Source organism: Rattus norvegicus, chromosome 3 (genome assembly GCF_036323735.1).
Source record: "Rattus norvegicus strain BN/NHsdMcwi chromosome 3, GRCr8, whole genome shotgun sequence".
Lineage (NCBI taxonomy): Eukaryota > Metazoa > Chordata > Mammalia > Rodentia > Muridae > Rattus > Rattus norvegicus.
The window spans coordinates 46,419,098-46,438,801 of record NC_086021.1 but is presented as its reverse complement, the minus strand read 5'-3'; the positions used below and the strand labels follow the sequence as shown (position 1 = coordinate 46,438,801).

The 19,704-nt window shown below is 36.3% G+C and overlaps 1 protein-coding gene across 6 annotated transcripts in view; it reads left to right on the top strand.

Moving 5' to 3' along the window:
• The window catches only part of Lrp1b (LDL receptor related protein 1B), a 2,121,147-nt gene that overhangs the window by 686,346 nt on the left and 1,415,097 nt on the right, over window positions 1-19,704 (top strand). For all 6 annotated transcript variants that reach the window (XR_010064783.1, XM_063284873.1, XM_063284870.1 and 3 more), the window contains exon 3: window positions 14,387-14,524. Coding sequence is in view for 5 of the 6 variants with exons in the window: in XM_063284873.1 (XP_063140943.1) it covers window positions 14,387-14,524 (138 nt within the window). In the remaining variant the exon portion in view is untranslated. The remainder of the gene's footprint in view (window positions 1-14,386; window positions 14,525-19,704) is intronic.

The following is a 19,704-nucleotide window of genomic DNA, read 5'->3' as shown; positions in this document are numbered from 1 at the left end:
TTATATCTCAATCCACAGCCAGGAAGCAATGAAAGACTGGTCAGGCCATGGGCATTTGAAACCTCACATCCCCAGCTCCACCTCCAGTGACACACTTCTTCCAACACAGAAATACTTTCTATTCCTTTCTAAAACACTCTCCAATTAGAAAACAGACATTGTGATTTATGAGCTTATAAGAGCCACTTTCATTCTCACCACAACAACCCTCTCGCAACAAACTCTGAGCCTCCTCTCTCACGGTGTTCCCTGAGCTTTAGGAATGGAAGAGTTTTGTAGTTATATCCATTAGGTCTAGGCTGGATATCTCTTCATTTTGATTGGTTATGATTTTCTCTAGTGGTTTATGTTGCTAAAAGAAGTTTCTTTGAAATGGTGCAGCCCACACCTATGTGTGGGTATAAGGATAGATAGACCACGTTTAACGATCACACTGTTTTAATAAAGTGGTGCTTGTAGAGTTTCTTCTAAGATCTACAACTTCACTATCCCTAGTTAGTAGACTAGGCTGCCAGCACAAGGCATGATCTATCTCTTGTTGAGCAGTCAAGGTCAATTGGTGAGCTGTTAGTTATTGCTAAGGTCTGCACACCACCGCTGTGCCTTTAGGGTTATGTCGTATAGGTCAATGATGTAGCTCACACTCATCATAGGCGGGTAGGACTGCTAGTTGCCTTTCTCCTTTAGAAGCTTGCACGGTGCTTTCTGGTACCATGAAAGCTAGTCCGTACAGAGGATGAATCAAGTCAGTTTCATCTCAAAGGCATCTTTGTCCTGTTTCTGAAGTGAATGTTGTCATCAGCAACAGGGACTTACCTTCTACATCTTGGGAATGATGAAGGGAAATAGCAGTAGGCTATAATTAAAGAGTCTTCTAAGCAGCCTTGACCAACAGCTTAGAAAAGTACTTTTCACATTACAATACATAAATATTTTTGGTTGGTTAAGGGGTCATTGGTTATTATGTGAACATTGGTGTCACCTATCACAGGTGAGAAAATTCATTAAAACAATATGTGTTAGATAATTCACAAGATAATACCTATCATAGGTTTCTTTGGACTTTTTCAGACATCTTCATTCTTATTTCAGCAGTTTGCTCCTGTCTTCTCTATAAATCATTTTCTGATAGCCTGTTTCAACCAGGGAAAGAAGACACCCATTCTGAGAGACTGCCTTCCTAATACATTTGTAGGTTAAATAGGCCTCCAAAATTATTGTATTTTTTGTTTTCATACACAGTAAATTAAAATACAGTGAGCAAAGTACAAGGCATGTGTTTATCTCTTCTGTTTTCTTTCCTTAAGCATTCAATACTGGTAAATGACAGATAGAATTTTTTCCCCAATGGAATAGTGAAAAGGCAATGTCAAATAAAAAAAACTGTGTTAAATGTTCCATGAGAATCAGTGAAGGTCTTGATATTTGTGTTGTTCATACACCAGAGAGAATATAGATCAAGTTTCTCTGTAAATCAGAAAGATGGTGTTCTTCTGAATTTTGCATTCACCAAGAGCTGTAAACTATGTCTGTCTTTCAGATTTGTACAATTGATTTCATTTTGGATAAATTCTGTGGAATAGCTACTCCATCAAAAAAGATTCTTCTTATAGACCCTCAAAGACCTTCTTCACTTTTTTATTCCATATAAAAAATGAGTTAATAAGATCATTGTGTTTTCTAATTTTGGATTCAAACAACTAGCCTTCAAGTGTTGGCCTGCTTGTTTTCTTGTGGAGATCTTTTCTTGAATTAGTCATTTAATGCTAATTAGTTTTTAGGTCTTAACTAGGAATCAGGATCTAAACTTTAATTATTTTAGCTTGAAAATGAAGACTCAGAAATGCAATTCTCTACCTTCATATATTGCTAAAAGGTATTCCTTTTGACAGTACCATAACAGTGTCCCAAATTGTACAATAATGAAGCAATGTTTCTTATTTACATGGACTCCTATTTGCCTTAACACCAGTCAGTGAACTGTTGTCCCCTAACATGCCTTGTAGCAGTGAGCAAGACTCCTTTCCTGAGGCAGTTTTATGGGACTAACTTTCTTGGGATTATCTTTTCATATCAAGGGCCAGTCTTTAGAGGAGTTCATATGAGAAAGTCCTGTCTATTTTTAAAGTTTCAGTCTTTCCATGTGCCCTTGAACTTCTCATTCATAACCAGGAGCTATTGTCCTATCATAGCAAAGTAACCCAAGAGAACAAGAAAGCAAGACACTTGTTTCAGAGGTGGAGCATGTAGCTTCTATTCTGTGTGAATTAAGGATATTCTCACACTTAAGAGTTTTGCCTAAAACCAGAGCTATATTATCTGAAAATTATGTGTTCTTTTTGACAGTGGGAACACAGCTTTTCTATATTTATGTGATTACAGAAAATTATGGTCTTATGTTTAATAACAAATTTACTTTATTACTTTTTAATGCTTAGAATAGAACTGAGGATTTTGCACTTAGCTATATGCTCAGTCTCCCATAATTTGAGTATGCATGTGAGAATGCAGTCAACAAGATTATATTTTAATACAGATGGAAAAACAAAAGAAGTATTTACTATTTAAAATATAAGTAAAGTTTGATTTATGAACTTTAAATTCTAAAGAAAGCAGTGTTCAGTTATATCATTCAGCAAAATAATCTATGACTGAATTACATTTCTAGAGACTTAGTCACCTGACTATACAGATTGTCCTTTATTCCTCTCCAGAAAATATTCACAGCTCCAGGAATACACAAACATTGTCTAAAGTGGAAGAAATGAGGATTTGAAACAATCAAATAAGCATTGAACTTTTAATACCCTACTAGCTCTAAGTTTAATGAAGGGAATGATGCAGAGAAAATCACATATAAAACAATCTTTTCATCTACTTTTTAATCTATTTGTTTCTACATTGGAAGGTCAAAGGGCAGGCAGGCAGTTGACCTAATCAATTTTTGTTCTGAAAGTTATATTTAGTGTCAAAATATTGACTATGACTGTCTCAATACTTCTTTGTCAGTTGGGTGCATGTGGATTTTCCAGTTTCAGTGCAGGAGAACATTATGACTTCATATTCATGTGCTATTTCAATGCCAAAAGTCAATACAATTTTAAAAATCACTTGATATATTCTAAATCAGCATAATACAATATATTTATACACCAGCAAAAGACCATTTTATGATTTATTTTTAGTATTATCAATAAGCATGTGTGTGTGAAGGCCACTTATATATATGTGTGTGTGCTCACGGAGGCCAAAAGAGTGCTGTCTCTTGAAGCTGGAAAAACAACAGTATTGTGAGACGCCTGACGTAAGTGCTAGCAGCAGAACTGCTGCCCTCTGAGAGAGCAACAGTTATTCCTAACTACTGAACTCTTTTGTGAGCCCAGAGACACTATTTTAGCACAGTACTGTCCCCAAATGTGATTTAGAGTTTCTTATCAAAAGAATTGTACTGTCATCTATTTACTTCCAGATTCATCATCATCTGCCATGTGGTCTGTGGTCATGGCAACATTGCTTTAATATGTCACAGTCCTCTTAAGTGCAGAGACATGCTTTTTATTCATTAAATTTTTACAGCTCTGTATGATACATACAGCCACCTCTCTATCACTGGGACTTCTTAACATTAGGAGTAAAGAGAAAAGATTGGAAACCTTGAACATGTTATCAAAGTGCAAACTTTCCTTTCCCGGGGCTCTAAGAAAACAGGAAGAGGTCTGAGATGGCTTACAGGGAGGCACTAGATGAAACCAATCATCTTTCCTACTCCTTGGACTCTTAAATCTTTACAACATTCATTTGAAATAATGTAAACATAAAACATATTACAGAAACTCATTTTTTCCCAGAAATTATTTGGTCTCCCTGAATTACTATTTAGATTGAATGCACATGAAGATTTAGAAGTTTTTATTCCTATTTCTCCTTCCTAGAGTGTAGTCACATAGATTGTTCTAACAAATGATGAGTCAGGACTGTTTTATTTAGTAGTTAATGTTCATAAATCTAATTTTAATTACATGTGAGAAACTATTAATGTCTTTTGTTTGCCCCTTGAATTAAAATACCAGTGTATTTGCTGGTATCACATGCAGAAGTAAGCTATGGGAGTCTGGGAATGTAGCTAGTGGGTAAAATAGCCTCAGTCTGATGCTAAAGTTAAAAAATATATATAATATTTAAATGTTATTATATGACATTATAAAGTTAATTTGTGATTACAGATAATAGCATAATCTAAGAAAACAAATATTAAAAATTTATTTTTTACAGTAAAGGTGAACACAGTCTAGTGTTATCCTTTACAGCAGTAGATGTATATGTAAACATAAATTAATGTGTGTAAAATCAGGAGGTGTGCCTGTGAACACATGAATATAAATCAGTGTGCTGCTTAACCATTTTAGATATGCCTGTGTACATGTGGACATGATATAGTTGTGTTTAATATCAGTGGGAATATATATGTACATTAAACACATTTGCACTATGTGCTATTCATCTGAAATAACATTGAAAAATAATATCATTCACTTGTCAAGTGATGTTTTTAATGGCCTAGACTGCTGTAGTTATTTGACTCTACGGGTGTGATAGTTATAATACTATTCTTATGTAATATTTCTTCACATCTTATTACATTGTAACCACTTTTCTAATTCTTTTTATTGGATTTTTTATTTACATTTCAAGTGTTATCTCCTTATCCAGTTTCCCATTCATAACTCTCCAAATCCATTCTCCCCTCCCCTTTCTATGAGGGTGTTCCCTCACCCATCCACCCACCCTTTCCAACCTCTCTGTCCTGACATTCCCATACATTGTGGGGGTGGGGGTCCAGCCTTGGCAGGACCAAGGCCTTATCCTCCCATTGGTACCCCAGAAGGCCATCCTCTTCTACATATGCAGCTGGAGCCATGGGTCTGTCCATGTGTACACTTTGGATGGTGGTTTAGTCCTTGAGAGCTCTGGTTGGTGGGTATTGTTTTTATGGGGTTGAAAACCCCTTTAGCTCCTTCAATCCTTTCTCTAACTCAGTGCTGAAATCAACCAAGAAGAAACAAAAAGAACTATACAAAGAATTGACAAAACCAGGAGCCAGTTCTTTGAGAAAATCAACATGATAGATAAACCTTTAGCCAGACTAACCAGAGGGGACAGAGACAGTACCCAAGAAATGAAAAGGGAGACATAAAAAGAGAAATGGAAGAAATTCATCAAATCATCAAGTCATACTACAAAAGCGTATACTCAACACAACTGGAAAATCTGGATGAAATGGATAATTTTCTGACAAATACCAGGTACCAAAGTTAAATCAGGATCAGATAAATCATCCAAGCTGTTTTATAAGCCTTAAAGAGATAGAAACATTCATTAAAAGCCTCCCAACCAAAAAAATGCCCAGGACCAAATGAGTTTAGGGCAGAATTCCATCAGACCTTCAAGGACATTAGTATTGGTATTAGTCAATACTCTTCAAACTGTTCCACAAAATATAAACAGAAGGAACATTACCCAATTCATTCTATGTAGCCACAATTATACTTATACCCAAAGCACACAAAGATCCAACAAAGAAATAAAACTTCAGACCAATTTCACTTATGAACAACAATGCAAAAATACTCAATAAAATTCTCCCAACTTGAATCCAATAATAAACCAAAAGGATCATCCATCATGATCAAGTAGGCTTCATCTAAGGGATGCAGGACTGGTTCAATATATGGAAATCCATCAAGTAATCCAATATAAACTCAAGCAGGAGGGGGGTGCATACAATCATCTCGTGAGATGGGGAGAAAGTATTTAACAAAATTCAACAACATGTCATGATCAAAGACTTGGAAACATCATGAATTCAAGGCCCATACCTAAATAAATAGCAATATGCAGTAAACCAGTAGCCAACATCAAACTAACTGGCGAGAAACTTGAAGTAATCCCATTAATGTCAAGGACTAGACAAGGCTGCCCACTCTCTTTGCACCTATTCAATATAGTACTTGAAGTACTAGATAGAGCAATTAGAAGACAAAAGGAGGTCAAAGGAATGCAAATTGGAAACAAAGAAGTCAAAATATCACTATTTGCAGATAAAATGATAGTGTAGCTAAGTGATCCCAAAAATTCCACCAGAGAACTCTTAGAGCTGATAATCAACTTCAGTAAAGTGACTGGATATAAAATACCCTCAAAGAAATCAGTAGCCTTCATCTAATATAAGGATAAACAGGCTGAAAAAGATATTAGGGAAATCATACCCTTCACAATAATCAAAAATAATATAAAATATCTTTGTTTGACTCTAACCAAACAATTGAAATGTATGTAAGACAAGAACTTCAAGTCTCTACAGAAAGAAATTGAAGAAGATCTCAGAAGATGGAAAGATCTCCCATGCTCAAGGATCGGCAGGATTAATATAGTAAATATGGCTATCTTGCCTAAAGCAATCTACAGATTAAATGTAATCCCCATCAAAATTCCAATTCAATTTTTATAGAGTTAGAGCAATTTGCAAATTCATTTGTAATAACAAAAACAAAAACCAAAAAACAAAACAAACAAACAAAAAAAAACCCAGGATAGTGAAAACTATTCTCAACAATAAAAGAACTTCTGGGTGAATCACTATCTCTGACCTGAAGCTGTATTACAGAGCAAATGTGATAAAAAAAAATTGTACTGTTTTGGTACAGAGAGAGGCAGTTAGATCAATGGAATAGAATTGAAGACTCAGAAATGAACCCACACACCTAGGGTCACTTGATCTTTGATAAAGGAGCTAAAACCATCCAGTGGAAAAAGGATAGCATTTGTAACAAATGGTGCTGGTTCAACTGAAGGTCAGCATGTAGAAGAATGCAAATTGGCCCATTCTTATCTCCTTATACTAAGCTGAAGTCCAAGTATATCAAAAGCCTCCACATAAAAACATAAACTGAAACTAATAGAAGAGAAAGTGGAAAAGAGCCTGGAACACATAGGCCGTCCTGAACATAACACCATGTCTTATGCTCTAAGGTCAAGTATCAAAAAACAGAACCTCATAAAATTCCAAGACATCTATAAGGCAAAGGACAATATCAATAGGACAAAACAGCAACCCACAAATTGGGAAAAGATCTTTACCAATCCTATGTCCATCTGATAGAGGGCTAATATATAATATATACAAAGAACTCAAGTAGTTACACTCCAGAGAATCAAATAATTCTATTAACAAATGGGGTACAGAGCTAAACAAAGAATTCTCAACTGAGGAATACTGAATATGTCAAAAGCATCTAAGGAAATGTCCAAAATCCTTAGTCATCAGGGAAATGCAAACCAAAACAACCCTGAGATTCCACCTCATACCAGACAGAATGGCTAAGATCAAAAACTCAGGTGACAACCGATGCTGGTGAGGATGCAGAGAAAGAAAAACACTCCTCTATTGTTGGTTGGATTGCAAGCTGGTACAACCACTCTGAAAATCAGTCTGGAAGTTCCTCAGAAACTGAACATAGTACTACCTAAGGACCTAGCTATACCACTCCTGGGCAGACACCCAAAAGCATATCCACATATAACTAGGATACCTGTTCTACTATGTTCATAGCAGTCTTGTTTATAATTGCCAGAAGCTGGAAAGAACCCATATGTCCTTGGACGGAGGATTGGATACAGAAAATTTGGTATATTTACACAATGGAGTATTACTCGGTTATTAAAACCAATGAATTCATGAAATTCTTAGGCAAATGTATGAAATTCAATATCATCCTGAGTTAGGAATCCCAGAAAATTTGGTACTTTTACACAATGGATTATTACTCAGGTATTAAAACAATGACTTCATAAAATTTTTAGGCAAATGAATGGAATATCATCCTGAGTTAGGTGACCCAGTCACAAAGAGAACACACATGTATGCACTCACTGATAAGTAGATATTAGCTCAAAACCTAGAATACCTAAGAAAAAATCACAGAGCATATGAGGCTCAAGAAGGAAGAACAAAGTGTGGAGCTTCATTCCTTCTTAGAAGAGGAAACAAAATACTCACAGGAGGAAATATGGAGACACAGAGTGGACCAGAGACTGAAGAAAGGCCATCTACAGACTGTGCAACCTCGGGCTCCATCCTATATGCAGCCACCAAATCCAGACACTATTGAGGATGCCAAGAAGTGCTTGCTGACAGGAGCCTGATATAGCTATTTCCTGAGAGGTTCTGCCAGAGCCTGACAAATACAGAGACAGATTCTCACAGGACTGAGAACGATTGAACTGAGAACAGGTTCTTTAATGGAGGAGTTAGAGAAAGGACTGAAGGGACTGAAGGAGCTGAAGGGGTTTGCAACCCCATTGGAAGAACGAAATTATAAACAAACCAGACATTGCACAACTCCAAGGGACTAAACGACCAACCAAAAAGTACACATGGAATTACCCACTGCTCCAGCCACACATGCAGCAGAGTATGGCCATGTAGGGCATCATGGGAGAAGATGCCCTAGGTCCTTTGAAGGGTAGATGCCCTAAATAAGGAGGATTGCCCTTAGTAGGGAGGCAGGAGGGACTGGGTGGGTGGGGGAGCACCCTCACAGAAGGAGGGGGAGGGAGGGTGTGATAGGGGGTTTCCAGAGGGGAAACCAGGAAAGGGGATAACCCTTGAGAAATGTACATAATGAAAATATCCAATAAAACAAGAGAAAATGGAAAAATAAAGCATTAAACAAAACAAATACAGCACTAGTACTTTGTAAATCATAATTTTATTGCTCTTATGTTGATACTTGTTTGGAAATGTCTACATATGAAGTTAATAATAAGGTAGTTGTTATAAATTCCTAGGAGACCTGGAATTTTAAACTAATCAAGAGAAATATTTCATAGCATTAAATATTCCAGAGCTCAGTACTCTGAGACACATTAGATATACAAATAACCCATTTTGCACCAGTATTAAACTTTACTTAATACTGATTTTTCATGATTGTAGAAACCATAATACAATTTCAAATTTTAAACTGTAAATATTAATACAATGAAATAGAAAACTGACACATTTTATATTTCTTAATCTTAATGTTATGTTTATGAATTTTTGTTTGATATCATCTCTAGATTGGTAATTTTACAGATTAGTGACCATCATCTTCCCTTTGCTGCCATGTGGCATACTGTGTTTTAAGTTGGGGTATAAAACAAACAAAAGCACTTGGATGCAGACTTGTATGCTTGGTACCATTTGTGGAACATTCAGAAATATACACATTATAAAAACAAGTAAATGTTTAACATAGTCAGTGTTACATGGTCAAGCTCACCTAGTGGAGAAAGATGGTGTCTCCCCGAAAGCTTACATTTACATAGCTCACTGGAACTAACCCCACTATTCCACTTGCACCTACTGCAACCCACTAATGTAGATTCTCTTATTATTTCTAGTTTTCAAGTGTTGCGAAAGTCTAGTGAATTAAGCAGTGAACTCAGTGTAGGTGACCACTGAGTAACTATAAAAGAAAAGCCAAGGGTTGGTTTTCAAATCTAGCACTCTTTCAGTCGGTTAGACAGCTTCTCATAAAATAAGAGACTCCATGAGCATGGTTGGGATTTACACTAAGAGATTGTAGTGGACAGAGAAAGAGTGAATGTTTGTATTCTGGATGATAGTACCTCATAACGAAAACTCCAGAATTGAGAGTAAATATGTTATGTAATGGGAAAGAAATGGCCACTGAATAAAGCATCCTATAAATCTCAGTATTAGTTGCAAGCAGTGCTCATTAAATTTCAATTAGATAATGAAAACAAGCCAAGACATTTTTGTTTTAATATGGCCTGAAATTAAGAATCATTATAAATTAAAGTAGTCATAAGGTACAAGTTCTCTTAGTGCACATTTATCAATTGATTGTGTTAATGGGAGAAATTTTTAAGTTCTTGTGTGTCAAAAATGTTAATTAGCAGGGTTTTATACTCTCTGTTCTTTCAACAACTGAATATCAAGTGCACACTGTGCGTCTGGCTGTGTTAGGAGATTGTATTATATAGATAAAAAGGAAACAACTGGTAATACCAGATTTCTCACAGTCTAGTATCCAAGCTGAATGCTTGAAAATAGCTGTCATGGAAAGCTTCAGCGATGGACTATAGAGTTCACGGGGTGTGGAGCATCATGGGAAAACTTTGAGGCAACATACAGATCATGTACCACTGAAGATCCTGCCTTCTAGACTGATGATGCGCAGGTGTGGAACTGCATGTGTTAAATGGATGTGCACTACACGTACGGATGCCAGAAGCAATGGAGCCACAAAGCTCCACAATAATGTGACTGAGTCTTAGAGGCAGGAGACAGCAAAGTAGGACATTAATTCAGACAGAAAACCAGGGAAGTTTCTGGGTCCCTCTCACCACAAACAAAAATCCAATTTAATATTTAGTTTTGCAATGTACTAATTGAGATAGCCTATAAATAATGCACACTATATCATATTGGTATAACTTAAGTTCTCAGAAAGGTGACTAATTTAATTTTTGCACTAGACCTTTTGGGAGTATTTTGTTTGTTTGTTTTTTGGGTTTTTGTTTGTTTGTTTGTTTTACTTTACTGTGCTGAGGATGAGTCGGTAGGATGCCAAGAATCAGAGAATAGGCATATAGGACACACAACCTGAACTCTGAAAATATGTCCAGCGATATATTTTTAAGTAGGAAACTGAGTTGCTGTTTAAAACAATAGGCACTCAGTATTGTGTGTACAGGTTTAGAGAAATTAATTGGATTTCAGAAAGAAGGCATGGAACTGCGGCAAAGGTATAAATAGGAAAGACAGCAGGAGTGATTCTTGGTAGACACAGCAAAGAGTAGTCTGAGACAGCAGGGGTCAGGGAGAGCTTAGTGTTAGGTTCCTGGAAGGCTTGTGCTGTGACATTTGTCTATCACAAAGTAAACTCAGCATCTTTAGTTAGGCAAAACAGTAGAAGAGACACGTCTTTTCTTGCTTCTTGTTATAGAACAGAGAAAAATGTTTTCTCCATCTTCAATGCGGAATCTGGCTTTTAAAATAATGCAGAAGCACATCAACCTCAAATGTTTGTTTGTAAAGCAAAGCTTAGTTTTAAAAACGTTTATTTCAACTAATTGGGAAAAGTGTATAATTTCAAGAACAAATACTGTTTTGGAAATTGCTACAATATAAATATTTCTAATGGAAAATATGTTTGACTATTATATCTTAAAGATTATTATGTTACTTACTATGTGGATCTATAGAGGGATTGTGAGTAGTGTCTATGAATGTATCTGGGGTTTGCTCTATTCCAAATCAGTAATTTGGAAACTGAACAAAGTACTTAAGATATTATTATACCTAGTTGTGTGCTTAACTCTTAAAGTGAAGGGCCATTTCTACAAAGAATCTCTGGTTTTATATGATTGCCTTAATATACTTTAGTATGAGAGCCTTAGGAAGATTGACTGAAACATTGCCAGCCAAACTTTAGTGACATTTTTCCATAGTAACAGTTCAAAGGAAGTCGAGAGTGGAGACTCCCCCGGCTGGTATACAAGGAAAGCAGCCTGCCTTGGAAGAGACTCTTGGTTCATCATTGTATACCGTTGATCATAATCGATATATGGTCTCTGTTGTCTCAATTTGTAAAAAGATGAGACTTACTTCTGCACCCAGAAATAACTTTCCTTTCTGTAGTCTTTTTTAGTGTCCTGGCCATCTTAAAGTAAGAGGTCATATTTTCATTGCCCCACTAAGGCATTACATTTCATTTACAACTTTTAATTACTAATTAATTTCTATTTTCTCACTATAAAGTTTCTAAAATATCCCAAAATTATGTACACATTTGGAATTTATGTAAATATCACTATACATCACTGGCCTTAACACCATTTTGACATTTATGCCTAATTTTAACTTTAAAAAAGTCACTTCATTTTTGAGAGTATTTTTTCACTGTTGACAATAGGTATTTAGAGCTTCCCAATAATAATTTGATGTAAAGTGAATTTGCGTCATGTTTATCATATAAATATTACTAAAGTCCTTAGAGTATCAATGCTCTGTTAATTTATCTCTTCTGAACTTAGTACATTTGTACTTATGAATATAAATATTTCTATGCACAGACAGCTGAGATAAATTGGTAAATTTAGAAATAACGATTACTCAAACTAAGAATAAAACATACCAATGAAGTGTATTCCACATATTTGGTAATACACACGTTACGGATTAGCAAACTTATATGGGAGAAGGTACATGAATATACCTCAGAACTGTGGAGAATCCTTTAACCGCAGCCTTTCGGCTAATGTAAAATGTATTTATCAGTTCTTTGAGAAGTTGGGATAATTTATTTTGATTTTATTCACCTCCCTTCTAACTCCTCCCAGATCCACCACCTTCCCTAATTACCCAACACTGTGTGGTAGCTTTCTTCACCATTTTACCCTGCTCCTACGTTAGGGGATTGGGTACTCGTCTGCTGAGGGACTCTGCTTCACCTAGCGGCTGTCAATGGCCAATAGCTTAATGGCTAGGTGTAGAACTTCATGCCAAACTGTCCTTTCTATTATGGGATCCGGTCTGGTTTGAGTTTGTATTGGTGTCCTGCATGCTGTCGCTACCACTAAGTCCACAGGTGTAGCAGCTCCTGTGTCTGAAAGGCCCTGTTACATTGTAATCATGACCACCTTTGGATTTTATACTCTTTTTTGCTTCCTCTAAAACAATGATTCCTGAAGCCTGGGATAAGGAATGCGATATAAATTTCCTACTAAATATTGAATGATGCATGATCTTTTATTCTTTACACATTTACAATTGTAAGTCTATGTATTAGTTACCAATTAATTAAAAAAGAAACATTTTATGAGTATTTAGCCTTATATCAACCTATGAGTATAACCCTAAGTCATTAGGAGTCAACTTTTATGGAAGGAAAAATGCAAAAGATTGAAGAAAACAGATTCAAAAAATTAAACAGATCACATAGACCTATAATTTATAATTGATAAGGATTCAAAAGTATATTTTACTGTTAGCAATATTGGCTTCTATTTCCTTATGTAATATATTTTTTCTTTCTGTTTTCTCAGTCTATAAAAGTACCCTCTTGTTCACTTTCCATGGTTTCACAGGACATTGATCATTTCATTATTACTTGTGTCTTACCTTAAGTGATGAAAGTAAACTTCTAAGTGTCCACCCATCAGACTGAGCTTGAGGAATCCTGTGGGGAAATTGGTGGGGGACTGGAGGAGCAGAGGAGATTCCAACCCCATAGGAAGAACAATGTAGCTGACCATACCACCCAATGCTCCCAGGACTAGACCACCAAACAAGTCTATTGCTTCTTTAGTTCCCAACAGAAAAGAAGGTACTTTAAAGGACAAGTCTCAGTGTTAATACTCTTTACTTTTTTAAATTAGCCATTCCATTCATTTACATCTGAAATGATATCTCACTTACCCCTCCATCCCACATCCCTCCATTCCACATCCACCCCCTACCCTTTGCCTCTATGAGGGTGCTTACCCATCCACCCACCCTATCCTGCCCCACTGCTCCAGCATTCCCCTACACTGGGGCATCAAACCTCCACAGAAAAGCTTTTCTTCGCATTGACAGATAAGGCTATCCTCTGCTACATATATATCTGGAGCCATGGATCCCTCCCTGTACAGTCCTTGTTTGGTGGTCTAGTCGCTGGGAGCATTGGGTGGTATGGTCAGCTACATTGTTCTTCCTATGGGGTTGGAATCTCCTCTGCTCCTCCAGTCCCCCACCAATTTCTCCACAGGATTCCTCAAGCTCAGTCTGATGGGTGGCTCCAAGCATCCACAACTGCATTGGTCAGTTGCTGACAGAACCTTCCAAGGAGCAGACAGATCAGGTTCCTGTCAGAAAACGCCTCTTGGCAACAGGAACAATGTCAGGTTAAAACATTCTTTACTTAACTATAACACCCCTAATTTTGTGTTCAAATTATATTTCAAACGTGGCTTTGCCAAAAAGAAAAGATACTTTTCACCATTAAGAAAATTGAGACTGAAGAAGTTTGTCATCCTTGACAAATTTATCTGGGAACAAACATGAGAGAATACCAATGCTCAGGCTTGCCATCCATGATGCTTTAATGGTTGAAAAGTATATTTATATTTTAATACATTGTTTGAAGTAAAAAAAAATGATATGTGCTATGCACCTTTTAAAATGAGATTCCTATTCACATAGAGCATCTTGATGTTAGACAATCAGAACTGTGCTCTGTGTTGTCTGCAGTTTTATTTCCTAATTCAAGCTATTAAATTGTACATGCAGAAAAGCAAAGCTAATGCATGAACTTTTCTTTACTCTCATTTAAAGGTCCCAAGGAGGTGGAGATCAAATGCCCCTTGAATCACATTGCTTGCCGTGGCTCCAACGCATGTGTCCATTTGTCGCAACTGTGTAATGGAGTGGTCGACTGCCCAGATGGCTTTGATGAAGGAGGGCATTGCCGGGGTAAGTCTGTTATGGAAGAGTGTAATTGAAGTATTCGACTTTGTATAATCATAAAATTCAAAGAGAAGCCTAAACGCCTTTTCTTTCAACTGTAGCTGTAACAGTTATCAAAAGAGCCCAGGTTTTATTGCCAGTCTCTCAGTATGAACTTCAAAGGTGCAATTATCACTTTCTATTGAAAACATGCTAGCAAACATACATCCAGACTCTGATGCTAGGTTTTTAAAACACTGTTTCACATACAATTCTTATTTTGAGCGAAGGGGAGGAGAGGAGACATTATCATCATAGATTGACTCTCTGTAGCCTGTTTACTCAATCTTTGTCTTAAACAAAATATCAGCAGGAACTCTCCTGCAGTTTTATTTTTAAACTGATGTATTCATAGGGAGTATTCTCTTTAGTACTATTTCTGTCCTATTATACTATTAAGTTTCTTGAAAATTTAATGTGCTTTTAAATATCAGATTATCATTTCTATGAAGATTTGAAAAATTGAAATAAGGAGAAAATAAAATATAAGTGTAACTGGAGCATTCTATGAAAAAAAAAATGAAAACCAACCCAACGAGGGGTTGCAGGAACTGAAACATGAGATTGAGAAGCATAAAAGCCTGTGAGCCTAAGGAGGAACAGGCCAGCCCTGGGTAAAAGAAGAAATCTCCCACAGCTGTCCCTATTCCTAATTGTCCTCACACCCATTGAGACAGTACAAGCCAGAGCCAGGGTTCTTGCTCCAAATCTCGATTCTCTGTACTTATGTCTTAGCACCAGTCCCCTGTTCTAAATATTTGGAACATGACTTTCCACTACCTTATAAGAAGCATCACAGTAGGGCTGGGGACACAGCTGTGAAGAGCCACTCTTGCTACTCCTGCTGTGTATCCACTCCTTCAGGATCGGTCAAAGGGAAATACCATAGGTATATAAAAGCAGGATTCATACAGGAAAGGGATTTTAAAACATGAGTAAATCTTTGTAAGCAGATTGTTAGAGTAATGTTGGGACAGAGGGTGATTGCAAAATGAACCCAGGAAAGAAACCTCCACAGTGGGGCTCTGAAGCCAGGTTGTAAGCAAGAATATATTCCTCATGTTAGGATCAGTGAAATATATTTACTAGAGGAGGTTTTAACAAAACTGTAGAGTTGAATAGATGGATTAGTGGTTTAGAGTGCTTGCTACTTTTGAAGAGGATGTCAGTTCAATTTCCACCACAGATGTTACAGAGTTCATAGCTACCTATAACTCAAGATTCATGCTACTTGCATATATATATATATATATATATATATACATATATATATACTTGTATGCATGTAGATATACTCATAAATAAAATACAATATAATAAAACTGGAGTGATGTGTCTTTGTGTGTGATGTAGGAGAAGGCACCAGTCAAGCAAATTCTCAGTTTTCCCAGAGAAACTCAGTATCTACATCTCTGCGAATGTTCATATTTAGAGACTGCTTTATTTAGCTGGGTAAACTAAGGCCTAATAAGCAATCCAGTTAAATTTACATTTGCTGTTTGTATCAAAAATAGTTCCCCCAATTGCCTGTCTGCATGTATAATATGGAAAACTAGAATCAAGGCTAAAAGCTATGCCATTTCAGATTGAGCAACTAAATATGTTTTCATTGAGAAGATACATTCAGACTGTGTGTAACTGATTGCCTCCAAGATAAGAAAGGAAGAAAAAATCTTTCAGAGAACATTTCTTAATGTATGTGCTGTGTCTTAAAGAGGCAAAAGTGGCTAATTGCCAGCAAAATTTATGAATGGATGTCTCCATTCCTACACCCTGAGGGCATTTTTCTTCTTGATATGTGATGAAAGCAGGGTATATGAGAGATTTCCAAGCACCACCCCTATCAAGAATCTAGGTACCTTTCTGTTGCAGCTAGCAAATGAGAAAGGAAGTAGTTAAATCCACTTTGCAGCGCTTGCTGTGCATGCCCATCCAAATCACTTCTATTCGTGATGTTTTTCTTAAAAAAATTCTTGTTGCTTTCAGAGCATGTATTCTAATTTAAATAATTACACACAAAGCCCAAGCCATGACTCAGAAACAGACTTGGCTCTTTCATCTAATAAATGATTCAATGTACATTTGGCGGGATAGTTGTAGTCTTTATTAAAATTAATAATAAGTAAAGCTTAAAGATTTGAACATTATGTTCTGGTCTAAGGAATGCTTTTGTGTTTAGTGAATTGTTTTCTGAATGTTTCCTGGCGAAATCAATTCCTTTCTAGTCAAAATAATAAAAAAATAATCTATTATTAATGATTTTTCTGTAACACAGATATTTTAATCTCCATAATTTGGTTCTATTTGATGAAAAATGGATTTTTATATGGGCACAGTTATATACAGGAATTTGCTTGTAAGATGTTTAATAATAACCACTGGCAAAATAACCACATTGTATTTTCAATTTTTATCTCTTCATATACAATATTTCACAAAAGTAGTAGTACCTTTTCTCTAACCCAAATGCAGGAGCAATAAAAGACATATACTAAAGTATGAGATATGAATTCAGGTATAGTGTGTGAGCGCTAGAAAGAGCTAACAGAGATTTAACCACAGCATATAGAAAAATGCAACCTTAAATTTGACCTTCAGATTACTGAATAAGTCTACATTTTGGGTACTCATTTCAAAGAGGGAATCTTTTTAATTCTAACCCTAGTTAGATTTTGTTTACTGCCAAAGAAGCAATATGTGTGTATGCACGTGGACAGGGCATTCCCCAGACGCAATATGCTCCTATCTTACTAAAATAATATCAAAACTCAGTATAAAGCATTGAGAAAAATCTTCCAATTTCTCAGTCACTATAAGAACATAACCATATAATCTTTAGCACTTCATTCCATTCAGTAGTCAGGGTTCTTAGAAACATAGAGAGATTAAATATGGGAAGAATTATAATCCTTAAGAAATGAAACATTCTGAAAAAAGCAAGCAAACAAGCAAACCCAATTACCTCCTTATCACACAGTGTATGCACTAAATGCCACAGAAGTCTTTTACAAGTTTTCACATTTTTATGTGACTTTGATCTACTATTTCATGTTATTGTTGAATTAGATGGCTTTCTAGACAGATACCACATACCAAAGTTAAATCAAGAGTGGGTAAACTTTCTAAACAGGCCTGTTTCCCCTAAGGAAATAGAATACATCATTAAAAACCTTCCAATCAAGAAAAGTCAAGGGCCAGAAAACTTTAGCACAGAATTCTACCAGACCTTCTAGTAAGAAAGCCTAATAGTAATATCCTTCAAACTCTTGCACAATGTAGGAACAGGAGGACAACTACCTAGTTCATTCTATGAAGACACAATAACTCTGAGACCTAAACCACACAAATGATATACAAATGATAAACAGGCTGAGAAAGAAATTAGGGAAACAACTCCTTTGACAATAGCCACAAATAATATAAGATATCTTGGGGTAACTCTAACCAAACAATTGAATGGTCTTTATGACAATAACCTCAAGATTCTCCTACTATTATCATGTGGGGTTCAGTGTGTGTTTTGAACTTTGATGAACATGAAGGGTCCTTCCTCATCTTACTTGATGACTTTTGATTGAAAGTCTATTTTGTTGGATATTAGTGTCCAACTCCAGCTTGTTTCTTGGGACCATTTGCTTGGAAGACCTTTTTCAGCCTTTTTTCTCTAAGATAGTATCTTACTTTGTTATTGAGGTATGTTTCTTGTATGCTGCAAAATGTTGGATCCTGTTTGCATAACCAGTCAGTTCATGTCTTTTTATGGGTGAGTTGAGTCCATTAATATTGAGAGGTATTAAAGACAGATGTTTCTTAGTTCTTGTTATGTTTGTTTTTGTAGGTGACATTATGTGCAAATAGTTCTCTCCTTTTGGCTTTGTTGTGAGGTAATTAATATCTTCTCTTTTCTTTGGTATAGATACCCTCCTTGTGTTAGAGTTTTCCTTCTTGATTCCGCTGTAAGACTGAATTGGTAGATAAATACTGTTAGAATCTGGTTTTGTCCTGTAATATTTTGATTTTTCCATCCATGTTGATTAAGAGTTTTGTTGGGTATAGTAGCCTGGGCTGGCATTTGTGTTCTCTTAGAGTGTGCATGACCTCTGCCCAGCCTCTTCTGGCCTTTTGTGTCTCTGTTGAGAAGTCTGGTGTAATTCTTATAAATCTGCCTTTATGCATTGCTTGTCTATAGTCCCTTGCAGCTTTTAATATTCTTTCTTTGTTCTATGCATTTAATGTTTTGACTGTTATGGATAAGAAGATTTTTCTTTTCTGGTCCTATTTATTTGGTGTTCTATAGGTTTCTTGTTCATTTTAGCTAGTTCTTTCTTTAGGTTGGGGACTTTTTCTACGATTTTATTGAAGATGTTTTCAGGTCCTTTGAGCTGGGAATCTTCATTCTCCTCTATTCTAAGTATTCTTAGGTTTGGTCTTTGCATTGTGTTCTGGAATTCCTGGATGGTTTGGGTTAGGAGTATTTTATGTTTTGCATTTTCTTTGACGTTATGTCAAACTTTTCTACTTCACCTGAGATTCTCTCTTCTATTTCTTGTATTTTGTTGGTGATGCTTACATCTTTAATTCCTTACCTCTTCCCTAGGTTTTCCATTTCTGGGGTTGCCTCAATTTGTGTTTTCTTTATTGTTTCTACATCCTCTTTTTTTTTTTTTTTTTTTTTTTGCTGTGGAAGAAATATTTATTGCAAGCACCTATGAGAACTCACATCACCCAATAACTCAGATGCTTGGAACATATACTCCCAACTCTCTTATCCTTCTGGTCAAGTCCTTCTTTTTCTGTCTTAGCCTTTGATCTCATTTCTTTTTTTCTTTTTTATTATTAGCTTGAGTATTTCTTATATACATTTCAAGTGTTATTCCCTTTCCCGGTTTCCGGGCAAACATCCCCTCCCCCCTCCCTTTCCTTATGGGTGTTCCCCTCCCAACCCTCCCCCCATTGCCGCCCTCCCCCCATAGTCTAGTTCACTGGGGGTTCAGTCTTAGCAGGACCCAGGGCTTCCCCTTCCACTGGTGCTCTTACTAGGATATTCATTGCTACCTATGGGGTCAGAGTCCAGGGTCAGTCCATGTATAGTCTTTAGGTAGTGGCTTAGTCCCTGGAAGCTCTGGTTGCTTGACATTGTTGTACTT